Source organism: Python bivittatus, unplaced genomic scaffold (assembly GCF_059951505.1).
Source record: "Python bivittatus isolate LINGU-HERP-01145 unplaced genomic scaffold, Pbiv_v1 ctg000850_np1212, whole genome shotgun sequence".
NCBI classification, from domain to species: Eukaryota; Metazoa; Chordata; class Lepidosauria; order Squamata; family Pythonidae; genus Python; species Python bivittatus.
The window spans coordinates 1167873-1185818 of NW_028277112.1; the positions used below are offsets into that span (position 1 = coordinate 1167873).

Here is a 17946-nt window from a genome sequence, read left to right on the forward strand (position 1 = left end):
CCAGCACAGTCATTCAGTCACTGCCTGACTTTGGCTGAACTCTCCAGATATTTCAAGTGAAAATTATCTGCATGCATAGTCCAATCCTTTGTGAAGTCCAGCACGGCTGGCCTAAGCCTCTTCACGACCTCCAACTCAGTTACAAATCTAACATTGTACAATCAGGCATGACCATCTGCAATAGGACGTTTCAGGGCTATGCAGCACTTCAGAAATAATTTGGAGAAGGTCCTTCAAAGAACATGGGAGCTGGACATGACACCTGCCTTCAACTCTTTAAAGCAACCTCATCTTTTCTAAGATCATATGGCTACCTCCTGAAATTGTGATGTGATCCAAGGAAAAGAAACATCTGCTTTAAAGATCTGCAGATGGGTGCTGTGCTCATGCCCTTGAGCACTCTGAAGCACCTTCCGAAAATCAAATCTAAAGCCTGTAAAGCCCTGGTGCATATACCACATCCTTAAGGTCCACTTAGGAGAAGCTCATATCCTGCCTTCCATGGGCAAGACTCAGAGATTGATCATAGCCAAGATTACCAAACGTCACATACCTCCTGTATATGGTTTCCAGTTGTAATATTTTCCTCGAAATGGCATATTATCAAAGTCTGCACACTGTTTTTCTCGAAAATCACGGGCTCCAAAAGGACATGGCTAATAAAAATAAAAATGAAAAAAAAAAATGGATGAACTTGAAATTTGAACATACATGTGAAGTATTTTTTTTCATTAAACCTAAAATCACTAAGGAAGCTATTACAGATGCAAGCCATGATTTCAGTCTCTTTAAGCAGACTGAATGTCTTGCAAGAAACCACTAAGTTCTAAAATCAATGTATCGATCAGTGTCCCATTTTAAATCAGGAATATCTTTTTTACAAGTTAGCCTAAAATGTAAAATGAATGTATTACTTCAGAACTATGGCACAATTCACTAGACACTCAGGATTTGTTTGTATAAACACATGTAAAATGTTATACCTTTCATTCACTATGCATGTGTCCTGCACAAATGAAAGCCACACTGAATTCAGTGGGTTTATTCCATGTAAATATGTAAAGAATTGCATCTTTATTTCATATAATGAAATAAATTGTATATAATAACCATGAATATACAGAAATTTAGTAGAAGTTTCTAATTCTATGAATAACTTTGGTAGTGTGAAATCTGCTGCGTGTACCAGAAAAAAAAGTCACATTGCTTAAATTTGGGCAGGTTAATACTGTACAAGTGCAGGTCCTTCAAATAATCTGGTACTATGAATTGGCTTGGTGATCAATATATGTGGAATAGTATTGGTATTATATGAACTTGGCTCCAACCACAAGCTGCTCCGTTCTTGCCAGTTGAAGCTTTCCCACCATCCCATATCTATGTTATATAGATGATGGCTTGTTTGTCCTCATCCTATGCAAATCTGCCTCCAGATATGTATTCAAGATTATCAAGATCTCCCTGGACTAGTTGAAGGAAATAGGAAAACTGCTTATTGATAGCATTTTAGCTTAAATTTCTCCTATGGTTTCACACAGATTTTTTTTAAATTAAACTCTGAGGCAACCCAAAATCCAACTGCTAGGGCCTAGAAGAAAACCCTTAACTGCAATTAAATATTCTTCCAAGTGAGAGATATCTGGTGAAGCTGGTAAATATGTCTTCAGCTTGAATAAATGATCCTGCTTCCCTCAATTTTAATAGCAAACATGTAATCCAAAGGGCAAATAAAAAGTCTATTTGGAACAATTCATCTACATTAGGCCCAAAAATGAAAAGGCTCAAAGGAGGGAAAAAGAAAATTAGTTTGTTTTTGAGGTAAATATGTAACCAAGATGATTCTGTTTATGAATAATTAGAACTTTAGGGAATAATGCTTTTTAAATTACAAAAGGAATAGTGAATGCTGACATGGTTCTATTCTCAGTATCTTCTTGTTAGATCCAATGTTAGCTTTTCAGTATTGATGTGTACATATTGGGGTCTGTACTGTACGTTACTTGCCCTTTATGTTGTATAAACAGAATTCTGACCAATATACAGGTATATTTGATTAGATTTCAAGTTAATTTTGATCTACTCACATCAATGTTACAAGAGCGATATCGTTTCCTTTCTCCAAGGCAATATTTTCCCCCACCAGAAGGTCTGGAAGAAATAGTATAAATTTTTATGAATATATGTTCAAGAAGTTATAATGATTTTTAAAAATCATATAACCAAATTGATTGTATACTGTTTTTTAAAAAACTTCAGACTGGAGTATTAAAAATTTGGATGGAAAAATAGATATTCATAAATGTTTTAAAAAATTAATGTTCAATATTTGTTTCTGGGTTTATCACAATAAAAAAAATGTAGAAAGACTTCTTTTTCTTCTAATTAGTTAAATAAATTATAAACATCTGTATTCAGCACCAGTAAAAGCCTGTAACATTGACATGTAATTATAGTTTGTAATGTTCCATTTCAGCAAGTCATTTCTTTTAGGCCTAAGTATTTACTTGCTAGTCACGAAATGTTTAGGATGAATCAAAATTTTAAAAATATTATTTCCCATTATTAAACAGAACTGGCATTAAAATAGAGGTTATTTATATGATCACTTTGAGTGCTTTATTTTAATATGTGATTTGAAAGAACTGTGATTTACTTCTGAACGTTCAAGCTCTTCATGTTATGTGCCTTGAAGAGCAGTAGCCAATCTGCATGGGAAATTTATGTCTGAACTCGAAGAATGTTTCAAGTATAGTTGTGATATTACACACTGTGGAAAAACGTCATCGGACAAGCACAAGTTCCTGAATGTATATAGGATTTTTAAAAAAATGTATCAATCACAAACTTGTACTACTTTAAGAATTTGGGTAATGCTACAAATGTCTAGTCAGAAATAAGCCTCAATGAGTTCAGTGAGATCTACTTCTAAGTAACTCCTTACTTCTTGGATATAGGATTGCAACTGAAGACACCAGTTGATTATTAAGAAGAAATATGCATTTATATTTTAAAAAGATGATTTGCAAATGCAGTCTGACAGGGTGCCGGTACACTGCATATACCTCCTAACTGGTGGGATGTGGCATTAGTAAGTGGGCTTGCAAGGTTTTCTTCTACATTGGTGTAATGGTATGTGGGAATGACCTTGGGAGACAGGGAAGAGCCACAGCCAGGTCAGTGGTCAGATAAGCGGCAGCTTAGCCCACAGAAGGAATGTGGGTGGGGCAAAGTTCTCAGAAGAGATCCTCCCTGGTTTTTTGGGCTGTAAAGGCAATGGGGGAGAAATGTTCTTTCAGACTTGCAAGATTCTATTAATGTAATCTTACAATAAAGTAGAGCTAGTACTTCTGTGTGTGCTTGTTGTCTGTATTACTTGCAAGGCTGACAATTAGAGAAAGGGTATGTGTCTTTTATGAAAAAAATATTAAGACAGGTGCATCTGCCAATAGACAGAACTGAAAATGAATGTAAGGGAAGAGGATTTTGTAGCTGCTAAGATCAGGGTGAAAAGGATAATATTACAGAGTGCCACAGAAGTATGTGGAGTTATGTTAATAGGAAATATGATAAAGGGTGCTTGGTATAATGCAAAAGGCTGTGGATGAGAAAAGCATGCACATAAGAAAATAATGTTGCAAAAAACGAGGATGAGGCAAAGGTATTTTATAATATGAATAGGGAGAAAAAATAGTTGCAAAAATGTAGTGAAAGAAGAAATAGTTAAGAGTAAAAGTGGGAGAGAAAATACAGAGTGACCTTGATGGAAATAAAAACTTGTGTCAGAAATGGGTGAACTGGGCTAAAGGAGGAGCCCCCTGCAGAAAAAAGGAAATTACCAATAAAGTTGATTAAATTATTTGAGATGAAAATGAAGTAAGAGAAAGCTCACAGTATTTTAGAGATTTGTATAGGAATTATATGCTGAAGAGCAGAACTGACCCTAATGACTGTTAGTGTCCAAGGGGAAAAATGATGAAAAGGAAATCATAAATGTAAGAATGTTGAAAAAAAAAATACTGAGGCTGCAGGTGTAGCTGGTGTAACTGTAATAATGTTAACTAACAGATGTAGTTCCCTTATGGAGTAGTTTTTCAACTTTTTTTTATGAATGCATGACAACTGCATCTGTCCCTGATGATAAGAAGAACATCATTATTCTTCCGTTATGCACAGAAAATGAAGTAAAAGTGAATGCAAAAGCTACAAGGGAATCACTTTGTTAACTGTACTTGGAAAAGGTATTTGGAAGAATTCTGACTGAGAAATTAAAAGAGGTAAGAATGAACAAAAGTTGGTTTTATGCCACACAGGGGTATACAGACCAAGGCTTTGCTCTTCACAAGTCACTGAAAAATGTATAAATACGAAAAAGTTCAATGTATGTTTGGAGAACGTGTATGATAAAATGTAAAAGGTAAAATGTAGGTTTGGAATAGTTGACTGAACATGGAATTCAACATTAGCTGTTAAATGTAAAAACAGTGGCAGGTTTTGGAAGTAAAGCACAGATAAGTATAAATGAAATACTTAGCAAATGACTCAATATCAAGAAGGCAGAGGACATAGATGTGTAATGTTCTCTTGGTTCTTCAACGTATTTAAGATAAATATAAAGAATGCGTTTGGTGATGATTGGTATGTTTCTTGCAGATATTAATGTATGTTTATTTTTGTATGGAAATGATGTTGGCTGAGAACCTGAATGATCTGAAGTGAATTTTAGATAACTGGTATGATGCAATGAGGGATATGTTTCTGAAAATTAACGCCTCAAGGAATCAGTTACCTTTGTTATGGAAATTGGAACAAGCATTTGCAAATTATTCATAATGCAAAACTACAGAATGTAGATGAATTTGAGCACCTTGATTACTCTATCTCTTTCTTTGTCTGAGTACCCTGGTTTACTAAAGATTGGAAGATGGAAACATATAATATGTGCAAATGCTGGCAGAAAGGTAGCATGTGGTCTGTTGCAAGGAATGTTTTTCATAGGAAATGAAAATGGCTGTGCATAAGAGTGTAGTTCTTCCCATTGTTATATGGAAGTAGAAGCTAAATATGTCTGGATAAACATAACAGTTGTTCGCATTGGGAACAGGTTCCATAAAAAATGTATGTGGGAATACAAGAAGTGATAGATTCAAGAAAGAATATGGATTGAATACCAAAGTGAGTGACCAGTACAAAAGAAGTATGTTGAGGTGGTTTGGTCATATTGGAAGAGTAAGTGACAACTGAATTACAAAACGAATATATAAAGAGAGAGAGAATGGGTCAAGAGGAAGGAGAGTTTAAAGAGCAAAAAGCAATTATGAAGTGGTGTATGGATGGTTGGCAAGGATAGAAATGTGAATAGCATTTGTATAAACTTGTTTTAGTTGTGTTTTCTTTTTCTTATCTCATCTTTTTAATTTCTATGGCTTACTATTTTTAACTTTTTTTTTTTTAGATAAATAATTTACCCTGAAACAAAAATAGTATGATGGAGTATACATGTATCTATGCAAATGTCTTTATCTTCACACTGCTAGTTAAAAAAATAATAAAAATGACCTGAACTGATGATGGGGATTTTATGACAGAATTCTAATAGTTTTTAGATTTGCTTCTTACTCTTAACATGAAATCAGCCATTTATGATATAATATGTTCTTACATCATAACATCACTATATGGTGATTTCTTGACCCAGAATCAAACAAAATGCAAAGTGAGCAAACAGAAGAGAAATCTAAATCAAATCAATATTTGGTGTGACTACCCTTTGGCTTCAAACCAGCATCAATTCTTCCACTTGCACACTTTGTACACTTGCACAAAGTCAGGGATCTTGTAGGATTAGAGTCAGGTGTATACCAAGCAGGTGCTAATGATCATTGATTACATATGTAGGTTGAAACACAGTCATTAACTGAAATAGAAACAGCTGTGTAGGAGGCTTAAAACTGGGTGAGGAACAGCCAAACGCTGTTACTAAGGTGAAGTTGTGGAAGACAGTTTCATGTCACAGTTCATACACCATGGCAAGACTGAGCATAGCAACAAGACACAAGGGAGTTTTACTGTATCAGCAAGATCTCTCCCAGGCAAACATTTCAAAGCAGACTGGGGTTTCAAGATGTGCTGTTCAAGCTCTTTTGAATAAGCACAAAGAAACGGGCAACGTTGAGGACAGTAGATGCAGTGGTCGGCCAAGGAAATTTAATGCAGCAGGTGGAAGACACATCATGCTTACTTCCCTTTGACACTGGAAGATGTCCAGCAGTGCCATCAGCACAGAACTGGTGGAAACCAGTGGGACCCAGGTACACCCATCTACTGTCCGGAGAAGTCTGGCCAGAAGTGGTCTTCATGGAAGAATTGCGGCCAAAAAGCCATACCTCCGACGTGGAAATGAGGCTAAGCGACTCAATTATGCGCAAAAACATAGGAACTGGGGTGCAGAAAAATGGCAGCAGGTGCTCTGGACTGATGAGTCCAAATTTGAAATATTTGGCTGTAGCAGGAGGCAGTTTGTTCGCCAAAGGGCTGGAGAGTGGTACAATAATGAGTGTCTGCAAGCAACAGTGAAGCATGGTGGAGGTTCCTTACAAGTTTGGGGCTGCATTTCTGCAAATGGAGTTGGAGATTTGGTCAGGATCAATGGTGTCCTCAATGCTGAGAAATACAGACAGATACTTATCCATCATGCCATACCATCAGGGAGCATGTGATTGGCCCCAAATTTATTCTGCAGCAGGACAACGACTCCAAACATACAGCCAATGTCATTAAGAACTCTCTTCAGCGTAAAGAAGAACAAGGAGTCCTGGAAGTGATGGTTTGGCCCCCACAGAGCCCTGATCAACATCATCAAGTCTGTCTGGGATTACATGAAGAGACAGAAGGATTTGAGGCAGCCTACATCCACAGGAGGTCTGTGGTTAGTTCTCCAAGATACTTGGAACAACCTGCCAGCTGAGTTTCTTCAAAAACTGTGTGCAAATGTACCTAGAAGAATTGATGCTGTTTTGAAGGCAAAGGGAAAGGGTGGTCACACCAAATATTGATTTGATTTGTATTTCTCTTCTGTTCGCTCACTTTGCATTTGTAAATTGATAAACATAAACGATTACAATGTATATTTTTGAAAGCATTCTTACTTTACAGCATTTTTTCACACCTGCCCAAAACTTTTGCACAGTACTGTGTATATAAAATAAAAGTAAAAAATTGGACATAAAGTTCAGAATGCATATTTGGAGTTTTTTGCTTTTTATTTTACAGATTATAATCAAGATGTTGAGGAGAAAAAATATTTTTTTGTTGGCATGAAATATTCAGTGGACCTGAAACAAATTATATTGGTATTCATTCATTGAAATAAGTGAAACAAAGTTTCTGAGAGCTCTATAGGGATGAAGATTAGAAAATTCAGAATTAGGATGAATAGCAGATTGCCTTGCAAGGCTGTAAAAAAGCAGAGCTTTAAATTTTCTAGGCTTAGAAGATTGAGTCAGTAAGCTCCCATTGAACATATACATATATACAAGAAACAACACTGTATTTTACAGGATTAATGCATGGAATATAAGAAGTATGAAGATGAAAGTGTGATTGAATATTACTAAACATTAAGAAGTCAAACGGAGAGAGACAGATGGATATAATACATTTATTATCCCATCCTTTCTTCAAGAACCTCAGTAGTATAGGCCAACTTCCATTCAGATACTAACCAAAAATGGAACTATATTGTACTTCTCTCAAATACAGTTTGAGAGCCAGTTTGATGTAGTGTTTAAAGGTACCAGGCTAGAAACTGGGAGACTGTGAGATCTGCCCTGCCTTAGGTAACTTTGGATGGCTTTGGGCAAATTACTCCCTCTCGCCCCTAGGAAGAAGGCAATGGCAAACTTCTGACAATGTTGCCAAGGAATCTGAATGGGCTTGTCCAGGCAGTTGCCAGGAGTCAAAACTGATTCAAAGGCACACATATACATCCACAACACACACACAAAAAGAATATACAGGTGGTCTTCGTTTAATGACCACTCATTCAGTGACTGTTCAAAATTGCAACGGCACTGACTGAGTGGTAGTTACAACCAGTCCTTGAAGTTCTGGAGGGCTTAGCACCCCCATGGTCACATGATCACAATCCAGGTGCTTGGCAATCAGCCCAGATTTCTGACTGTTGCAGCATCCTGCAGTCACGTGATCACAATTTGCCACCTTCCCTGCTGGCTTCCCACAAGCAAAGTCAAAGGGAAAACCAGCAAGAAATTGGAACTTGCGATCACATGAGGACCTCGTTTAACAACCCACAGTGATTTGCTTAACAATGGTAACCTTAGGTAACTTTGGATGGCTTTGGGCAAATCAGTCTCTCTCACCCCTGCTGGAACTGCCATTGCTAAGGAGTGTAGTCATGTAATGTCATGCTTTACGATGGCATCGGTTAGTGATGGAAATTCTGGTCCCAATTACTGTCGTTAACCGAGGACTACCCGTACTGTAGGAGGAGATAACTTAAGGAATTAGTATTGTAAAAATATTGAAAAGTTTGTCAGGAACCAGTTCTTAAACATTATTTTGCTTTCTTGTCATCTTTGATGCAGGTAAAATGGTTGTTCTATTTTCCTTCCCAGTATAGAAGGTTATAACACCTGAGTCTTCTGAAGATCTAGGCTCTACCTGCATTTTCTCTTGCAACCATGCAAAATAGGATGACAGATTATAAGATAAGAGTGACAGACATCAAATGTGGGAACTATGAAAACCAAGCCATGGCTCAGATCATAAAGATCAGCTATTCACTACTGTACAGCTGACAGAAAGCGAACAAGACCCCAACCTTCTGTCAATATAAATGAAGTCTACCCATATACAGTACTTCTTTAAGGTTTCATCCTTTTTAAATTCCCCCTTTTTGTGCTGTGTCACTTCCTGGTCTGAGTTAAATTGCCAAATGTTTCACATTTTACAATTATCACTCAAGCCTGGTATTTAGTTATATGGGGAAACATACTATGGGAATTACTTTAATATTTATATTATATCATATTATAGTATTATAAATTCTGGATAGAACTAGAATTTTCCAATCATTGTAATTACTGGAATTTAACAACCTAGTTTGCAAAGTATTTTCTCCCTATGAACAGAAATCTAGAGATGACTGTAAAAGATGTGGGTAACAGAAACATGCTATATGAATTAGCTCCGTAAGTAAAGCTGTTTCACGTAGCATTTTGGCTAGCTTTTGAGGAAGCACAAAAAGTATGGGGAAAAAGCTTTTGAATGAAATGATAAGAATAAAAAAGCAGATGTAAACATAAGGTTGGAGAATAGCAAAGGAGATGAAATCATACAAGAAGCAAAAACACATGAAGACAGCAGTATTTGCACATAATAATGTAGAATTCTATAAATAATTATCCATCCAGTCTGGCTCTTGGTGCAAGGCAACCCCAAATTGCTAGGCAAACCCCTAGCTGCCAAATTCCTGTAATTCTCTCTATGCTAATAAAAGGATTAAGAGTAAGACAAACTTATTGGGTTTAAAAGGATTGTCAAACATTGCACTTATGTTTTTATTCTTTCCAAGTCAACAGAAAGTTTGAAATTAATTATGTAAATAGGCTTAGGATTCTGTTTGTCAGCAGGATAACTCTCTGAAGACTGAACAGAACAGGATCAAATTTGATATGGGGGAGAAGCTAGGAGCTCAAAAATGGGCCAGATCCAGCTAGGGGCTATGGAGAAACACATTCCAGGTTTCCCCAATGCTTTCCAATGGGAGAGACAGTTGGGTAGTGGCTCCAAATGCAATTGACTGCTCCATCCTAAGACCTCCTCCCTTCTTCCTCCTAGTTACATGACCCAGATGGCACATATGCAACTCACCCTACACTTCCCAGTACACACTTACACAGACACAACATGACAGAAAAGCAGAGACAGACAAAAAATCACATTCAATATGTTATTTTATTATTCAACAGAAAGATGCCTCTTATGGCCACGCTAGTAAAACAGCTGGAAAGAATTCCAGAAGCCATGCTGTGCATGCTTTCCCCAACTTGTTAAACATGCATCCTACATTGATGACTCTTACATATAAGATTTATATGTAACTGCTGAAAGGGATGTGAAACCCGAAGGCAACCGCTGGAAGGAATGTAAAAGCTATCACCCTACTAAAAGACAAGCAACTGGTCAGTATACAAAAAACAGTTGTTAAGATATTGGACTAATTTCCCTACATACTATAAGTTGAGAATTTATTATCTCCTATTATATTATAGATTCACAGCAATTTTATTTTTACTATAAAAAACTGTAATTACTTTTTCTGTATATGTACATATTTGTGATTAATAACAATCATTTCCTTTCAAACCTTATTGCACAAATATTAGGAATTGGTAACATCTGAAATGGCACCAATATAGCTACAGTTTACTTTATCTACTCTAATGTGTAAGTCACCTTTATTATTATTGTACAGAAGAAATGAAAACTTTTACAGTCTCCTCATGGTTGAATACTCTCATGGAATGTAAGTGAGCCATCAAGGCTCTATTATTTTTTTTCAGTGTTCAGAAGAAAAATAACTGGATTCAGCAAATGGTGCTACTGGTTTGAGAGACCATGGATGATGATATTATTATTATTATCATCATCATCATCATCATCATCATCATCATCAAGATTAATCGAACTGAAGCTAAAATTAAAGTTTTCTATCCTTGGCTATATATGTTCTGGAAAGCAAGGAAGAAAAAGGATATTTATAACTTTAGATTTGAAGACAAACAGCAGTTTTTATAATCAATTTACTTTATTGGCTTTTCAGCATAAGATTCCAGATTTCAAAGAAATTAAATGATGTATATTATAGGTATACATGTGTGCATAATTGCTAGCAAAAGATGGATATATGGTTTAAGAGCTTTGCTTATACCTACTAGGCATAATGAATGAACAGATTGGAAGTGGGACATTAGAAATTATATAAAACATTATCTTCAGAATAATCAGATAATTACATCATTATGAAGGCAAATATTTTCCTGCCCAATTAACAGCAATGAAATAAGGAATTCTCTTTTTTGGAATACCAAGACAGGAAGAAAAAAAACAAAGATTTTACACATAGTAAATAATAATGGTTTAGTAATAGTAAACTAATAGCGCTCTTGGGAAAAAGGTTTTATCTGATGGCTATGTTGCATAAAATAATATATATCTGCATTAAGTGTCTCATATAGACAAATAATTTAAAAACTTCAAACTATATATTACTATATTTTCAAAACAATTCATATATGAATAAGAATTTATTAACTGTTAGATTAACAAAAGTGGAGCTTCAAGAGGAAGAAATTACCTGTTAAGTATAAAATGTAAAATCTATCTATGCTTAATGCATATATTTAAACATTTGAAAGAATGTCAAGTAATCTTTTTCTAGCTAGTTGATATGGGTCTTTGTTCTAAAGATAAGTTGAGATAGCACTGAAGCATTTTGACAAATAAAATATGAATCCACACTTAAAAAGAGTTCCAAATATGTCTTTTTTGCTGGCGATGGCTTACTTTAGCTACTTACGCTGGACTGTCACAATGCCTTATGGACGACGAGACTCCTCCCCCGCAGGTCCTGCTGCACTCTCCCCATATTGACCAGGGACCCCAACCCCCATCTATGCTCTGGGGCCAAGTGCCAAAAGGAACGCACTCTCCCTGATAACACCACTGAAAAGAGTTCAGAGAAAACACAGAATTAGCTTTTGACTAACAGAATACTCAAGACAGTAAAATATATATGACCAACATCAGGCATCAATGTTCCTTGCACTGATACCATACAGAGGTTTCACTTTCCTTAACCCTGTTTAGTCATGGGTGCAGGCAAATGCTAGTTGTTTTTATCTTTGACCAAACCTGAATCATGAACTCCTAACATACATAAAAATTTAAAAAGCTAGCATTTTTCAGTTCATAAACAGCCTTACTATCTCTTGTTAAAATAAACTGCAACAGCTTTAAAATCTTATTTAGACATTAAGAATCATTTTAAGAGTGTTTAAACACCCCTGCATTTGGGGTGAAATATTTAATGGCACAACAAAGAAAAAACTCCAGTTAGGAATTTTATAAGAGCTACTGATTCTCCATTAAAACAAACAAATAAAAAACCACACCGAAATAGGGGTAATGTTACAATGGAAGATAAATTTGAAGCAGTATTTCATTTACACTTATATTGGGAAGATAACAAAAATAACGTTAAGACACTAGAAACAATCCAAACCTTTATACACACTAATTAGCCAATTTTTCCAAGGGTAAATAATTATCTGGAGTAAAATATTAAAACAAATGCCATCAATGTTTTAAATCTGATTTTTGTTTTAAAAAACAATGAGACATCAGATTAGACAAATATATTACTTAAACTATAATAATTTATTCATATGATATTAAGTAAAACAATAAAGTCCTAATTTAAGACCAAACCTGTTCTGTTTTGCTGAATAAAACTGAAGGAATGTATGCAAAAAATGAAGCATATATTTTTCCTGTGAAAACAGCATTTTGACACTCTGTGTCATATATACATGCATACCTACATCACACAATTCACCTTTGGGATAAGCAATATTTAATAAGCATAAAAAGAGAAGAAGAAAATAGTAAATCAGAACAAATAAGGGCATGAGATAAGAAAAGGAAATATAGGTGAATCTGGTTTATATCAATGTCATTCACAATATCACTCCACATATTTTTGTTCTTGCAAACCATCTTTGCTTCTACCACATGCCAATTCATTGTCTTTTGTTCTTTAAACTTTGCACTCTTTTTTCAGGAACTCATCAGCTGCACTGACCACAATTTTCTTAGTCTCTTCTTTCCTCTCAACCCATTCACTCTTCCTTCACAGATTGTTCCCAGGCCTGGGGTTAACGTAGTTGTTACATATTGGTCTGTACTGTTTATTGTTCTAGTTGTTTTAGTCCAGGCTGCCTGTTTATATGGGTTTTAACTGTTTCAATTGTTTTACTGTTTTGGGGATTTTGTTTTTGGGATTTTCAATCAGTTCAAGCTTCAGATAGTCTTCAAGAGAAAATTCATGTAGAGCAAATTGCAACAGACAAATCGTGAAGCGATAGAGGCCTCAGCCATACCTAACACCTCCCGATACAGCTTTTGAAGCATTACACAGGCACAATTGGTGCACCAAATGTAATTGTGGGAAGGCTTTCCTGGCCACAGCCTCTACCTGCTGCTCAAGCAGGAGCCATGAGTCCTGGAGAACCCCCAAATTGTGAGCCAGCTCCATCCAAGAGAACACAACCCTGCCAAAACCAAAGATGGTATATCTCTGGAATTCAATGATTTCTGTTAGGGACAGCCATGTGGTCTTGCTAGAATTAAATCTGTTTAATTTTTCCTGTTTAATTTAGTTTTTTAATTAAATTTTCCTCATTCAGACCCTAACATCTTCCAGGCACCAAGTAGGTATCTCCACTGCATCACTTGTTGGCCAGGGGCATATTGATGATGTCCCACCCTGTGCTAATGTATGACCTCCCCCATTGACTTCATGTAGATATTAAACAAAAGTGGGGAGAAAGCCAAGCCCCGTGGCATGCCATAACAGAAAAATTGTGTAATTTACCTTCTCCGTCCACCACTAATGATTAGAATCAGGTTCTCAGGAAGGAAAACCACTACAACATGGTGCCTCCACTCTTCCAGTCCTTGCAGTCAGTGTAGCAGAATGCCACAGTCAATGGTATCAAATGCCACTGATAAATCAAGCAAGACCAGAAGGGTTACACTCCCACATCCCAGTCTCATCAGAGATCATCACACAGGGCAACCAATGAGACTTCAGTCCCATAGCCAAGGCCTGATACTAGACTGATAAGGAGCCATATAATCTGTTTTTTCCAGAAGTTTCTGTAGATATGCATCCACCACCTTCTCTACCACCTTTCCAGATAATATCCAAAACAGCTAAGTCAAGAGACAGCTTCTTGCAACAGCATTCTTTTCAAGGCTGCCAGGAACCACCACTCTACTAAAAACATATTAACCACTTCTTGTACACAGCCTCCTATCACCCCCTTGGCTACTTTTACTAGCCAAGAGAGACAGGGATCTAGTCCAAAAAATGATGGGCTCACTCCACAGAGTACCCTGTCCATCTCCTCAAGATTTACCAGCTCAAGCTGATCCCAGGTAACTACACTAAACAGTATCATCTCAACTGAACCTGGTTCATACAGATATATTTTATTTTCCAGGTACTGAGCAAATTCCTCACAATAACCCAGTGGAAGTTCTTCTCAGTCATATTAAATAAATCTGGTAGGTGGCTATCTGTGGATATAGTAACAGCAAAGAAGCCTGCTTCACAGCTCTTATCACAAAGATTTGACTCATTTATGAGCTCTTATCCAAGTTTGGCTGCATTCATTCTTTGTTTTATACCAGCAATACTTTAGGCATTCCTCTCACATTTCATCTCTCACATTTCTTTGGAAAATCAAGCATCCCCTCAGGGTTAGCAAGTAGAAAAAAGCCACTTGGAATCCTGTGACGAGCCTCCATCAACTTTGAATTCCATTGGTTGACTAGGACCTCCACAGAACTGCCTTCCAGAGTTTTAAGAAACTTCCTAAGTGACCTTTGAAACACTTCCAGGTGCATCAATTATCTTGGGTAGACTGATCTAGTAAGTGCTTCCTCTCTGAGAAGCCAAGATAAATCCAAGAAGACCAGAGAGTAATCTGACCATGACAAGGGATTGATGAATGTATTCCTGACTTTCAGATCATATCTCAATTGCTCCAAGATAAGAAACAAACAGTTGCAATATGTGGCATCCTATATATGCTGGGCCCAGTATAACCTGGGATAATCCTGGTTGTTATGGTAGGCATGAATTCTTGGGCTGTCTCCTCATCTAGGGATGGTAAGTTGAAACCTCCAGGTACCACAATTCTGTGGGCTCCAGCAACCATTCTGTGATGAGGTCCAGCAACCCAGGTAGGGATACAGCTGTGCAGCAGCCACAATCCTAGTTTATCTCACACACACTGTATAAGGCGTTACATCCAGCTATCTATGGAACAGTGCCACTGTCAGCCGCAGAGTCTCCCACATGCCAATCACCATTCTGCATCTCTACTGTGGGGCTGAGGCTGATAAAACACCTGATCTTAGATAAGCACATCTCCCCTTAGTGAAGACCTATACATTTGTCTCGATTAAATTTCATCAATTAGAGTCTGCCCATTTCTCTACATTAACAATACCCTTTTGAAATTTGTTTCTCTCTTCTAGGTTATTGGTTATTCTGCCTAATTTAAATCATCTGCAGCTTTCATAAGAATTCTATTTCTTCATCTAAACCATTAATGAAAATGTTGAAGAATACTAGGATCAGATCTGTGGCATTCCAATTGATACCTTATTAAGTTTGATGAGGAACTATTAATGAGTATCATTTGAGTTCAACTTTCAAACCAGATGTGAGCCCCCTCAAATAGATATGCCATTTTCCCAATACGTAACTATCTTCGCTAGAATGCCCTGAAATACTATGTCAATTGTGTTCCTGAAATTAAAATAGGTCTACAGCATTTCCATAACCTACTAAAGAAGTTAGCTGATAGAAAAATAAAATAAAATTAGTATTTCAAAATCTAATTTTAATACATTCATGTTAACTTTGTATAAATATTAAAAGTAGTCCAAGGTGATAACAGATTGATCACTTTATAATATGAGCTATACATTTCTCAGATGTGAGATCACACTGACTGATCAATCATTTCCCCCTTTTTTCCTTATTTTTTCAAAGATTGGGACTATATTTGCCTTCCTCCCATTGCCTGAGAATGGAGAATTTTCAGGGATTGCCACTATTTGTAACTAAGGTACAATAGCCATCAAAGGCTAGTCCAAATCAGTAGGCTACAATTTTCTCTGCTGCTGTCTAGGCAGAGAATGCTGATCAAAACCACAAGTGCAGTCTCATATCCAAAGCAAAAGTAAAATTGGCAGACTATAGGACGATATCCAGATGTGCTGAATAATATTTGGCTAATATTATATGGTTGCTTTGGCTGAGAGGATCCAGGTGTCACAGAAGATGGAAATAAATTACACATTTAACAATGTTTCTCAAATATGAAATAAGGAATCAAGATTCCACTTGCTAAAGAAACCACTGAAGAAAGCCAGTCCAAATGTTTGAATCAAACAACATATTGCCCTTCTTAAATAATGCATCAAATCAACCCATTTTAAAAAGACGTATACTTCAATCAAATGATCACCATAATAACTTAGAAGTACAGGGGAAAAAATCTAAATATAGATACATACACACTGCCCATTTTAATCCTTTGGCTAATCCTTAATAGCTGTTTCTTTTCCCTCTGTAATTACGTGAGGTGCAAACATCCAGTGGCCTTTGATTCCCTGATTGGTGATAGGGATTAGTGTATGCTTTGTTCTGCTCTCTAGTCTCAGGACTATTGATAATTCAAGATGAATGTTCTTTTTCCCAGGTTGAACTTGATTCTTCTAAAGTGAATTTAAATCGTCTACTTCATGACTGTGGTAAAATACTTGGTGTCTTTAGTAACTGATGTGAATTTAACTTAAACAAATGAAGCAAGAATTATCAGAAAGTTGTGGAACTAGCTGGAATTAGATATCTCCAAAATGACTCACATTTAAGCAATTGCCTCTAAAATAAATGGAAATGTGTCATAGGAAGTACAGAATGATGAGACAATTCAAAATTCCTCTGCTCTTTTGTCAGTTGAATTAACTCAGAAAAAATATATACAGTGTTAGCACAGAAGATATATTCATTTCTTATACCATTCCAATTAATATTTTTCTTTAATATCTAAGCTATAAATTATTTGCTTGAATTTCTGCTTGTCTTTCTTTCAGCTTCAACAGAAGTATCAAGTGCTCCAGGCCCCTGGAGCCCCCATGCTATTCAACATTCTTATCAATGAGTTGGATGAGAGAGTTGAGGGGACACTTAAAAAGTTTGCAGATTACACAAAGCTGGAGAATGGCTAACACTTTTGATGAAAGAGAGATTCATAACAGTCCAGACAAGCTGAAATGAATAGGATGGAATTTAAACTTCCAGGAGAAATGTAAACTTCTGCATCTAGGTATGAAAACTGTAAGTCACAAGTATAGGATGAGATAGGCTGGTTTGGCAGTAGGTACATATGAAAAGATCTGGGTGACCTTGTTAATCACAGATTAAACATGAGCCAGCACTGCAATGCAACCACTAAAAAGTCAAGTGCTATCTAGGGGTGCATTAACAGGAGAACAGTTTTCAGATCACAGGAAATAATTGTTCCATTCTAGTCTATCCTGGACAGAACCCATTTGGACTACTGTGTCCTGTTCTAGGAACCACAGTTCAAAAAGGACAGTGACAAATTAGGGTGAGTTCAGAGGAAGGCTACAAGTGAGTGAGGGATATGGAAACCAAGCCCTATGAGGAACAATTAAAGAACTGGATACATTTAGTCTTTATAAAAGACAACAAAAGGTGAAATGTGATAGCAGTCTTCTAACATCCGAGGTTGCCAGATAAAAGGGAAAGTGCCCTAGAAGACAGAACCAGAACCAATGGGTTAATGCTGCAAGGATGTAGGCTCTGGATAGACATTGGGAGTGACTTCCTGACTATAGAAGCTGTCAGCCTATGAACAGGCTGCCAAATGAAGTATGACTTCTCATTTGCTGGTGATGGTCATCTGTCAGAGACTGTATGGTCATCTGTCATAAGATGCTCCTACACTGAGCAGAAGTTGGACTAGAGGAACTCGGCTCTTTGATTCTAAGTGCTCACCTCAGATTCTGTCTGAAAAGTAATGGGAATGGATTATGGAAGCA

At 36.6% G+C, this 17946-nt stretch overlaps 1 protein-coding gene across 4 annotated transcripts in view; it reads right to left on the reverse strand.

Moving 5' to 3' along the window:
* ADAMTS6 (ADAM metallopeptidase with thrombospondin type 1 motif 6) overlaps positions 1–17946 on the reverse strand; it is a 156687-nt gene that overhangs the window by 37733 nt on the left and 101008 nt on the right. For all 4 annotated transcript variants that reach the window (XM_088130337.1, XM_025163324.2, XM_088130336.1 and 1 more), the window contains 3 exons: positions 11600–11745; positions 2085–2148; positions 554–656 (listed from right to left, as the gene is read on the reverse strand). In XM_088130337.1, coding sequence (XP_087986463.1) covers positions 554–656; positions 2085–2148; positions 11600–11745 — 313 coding nt within the window. The remainder of the gene's footprint in view (positions 1–553; positions 657–2084; positions 2149–11599; positions 11746–17946) is intronic.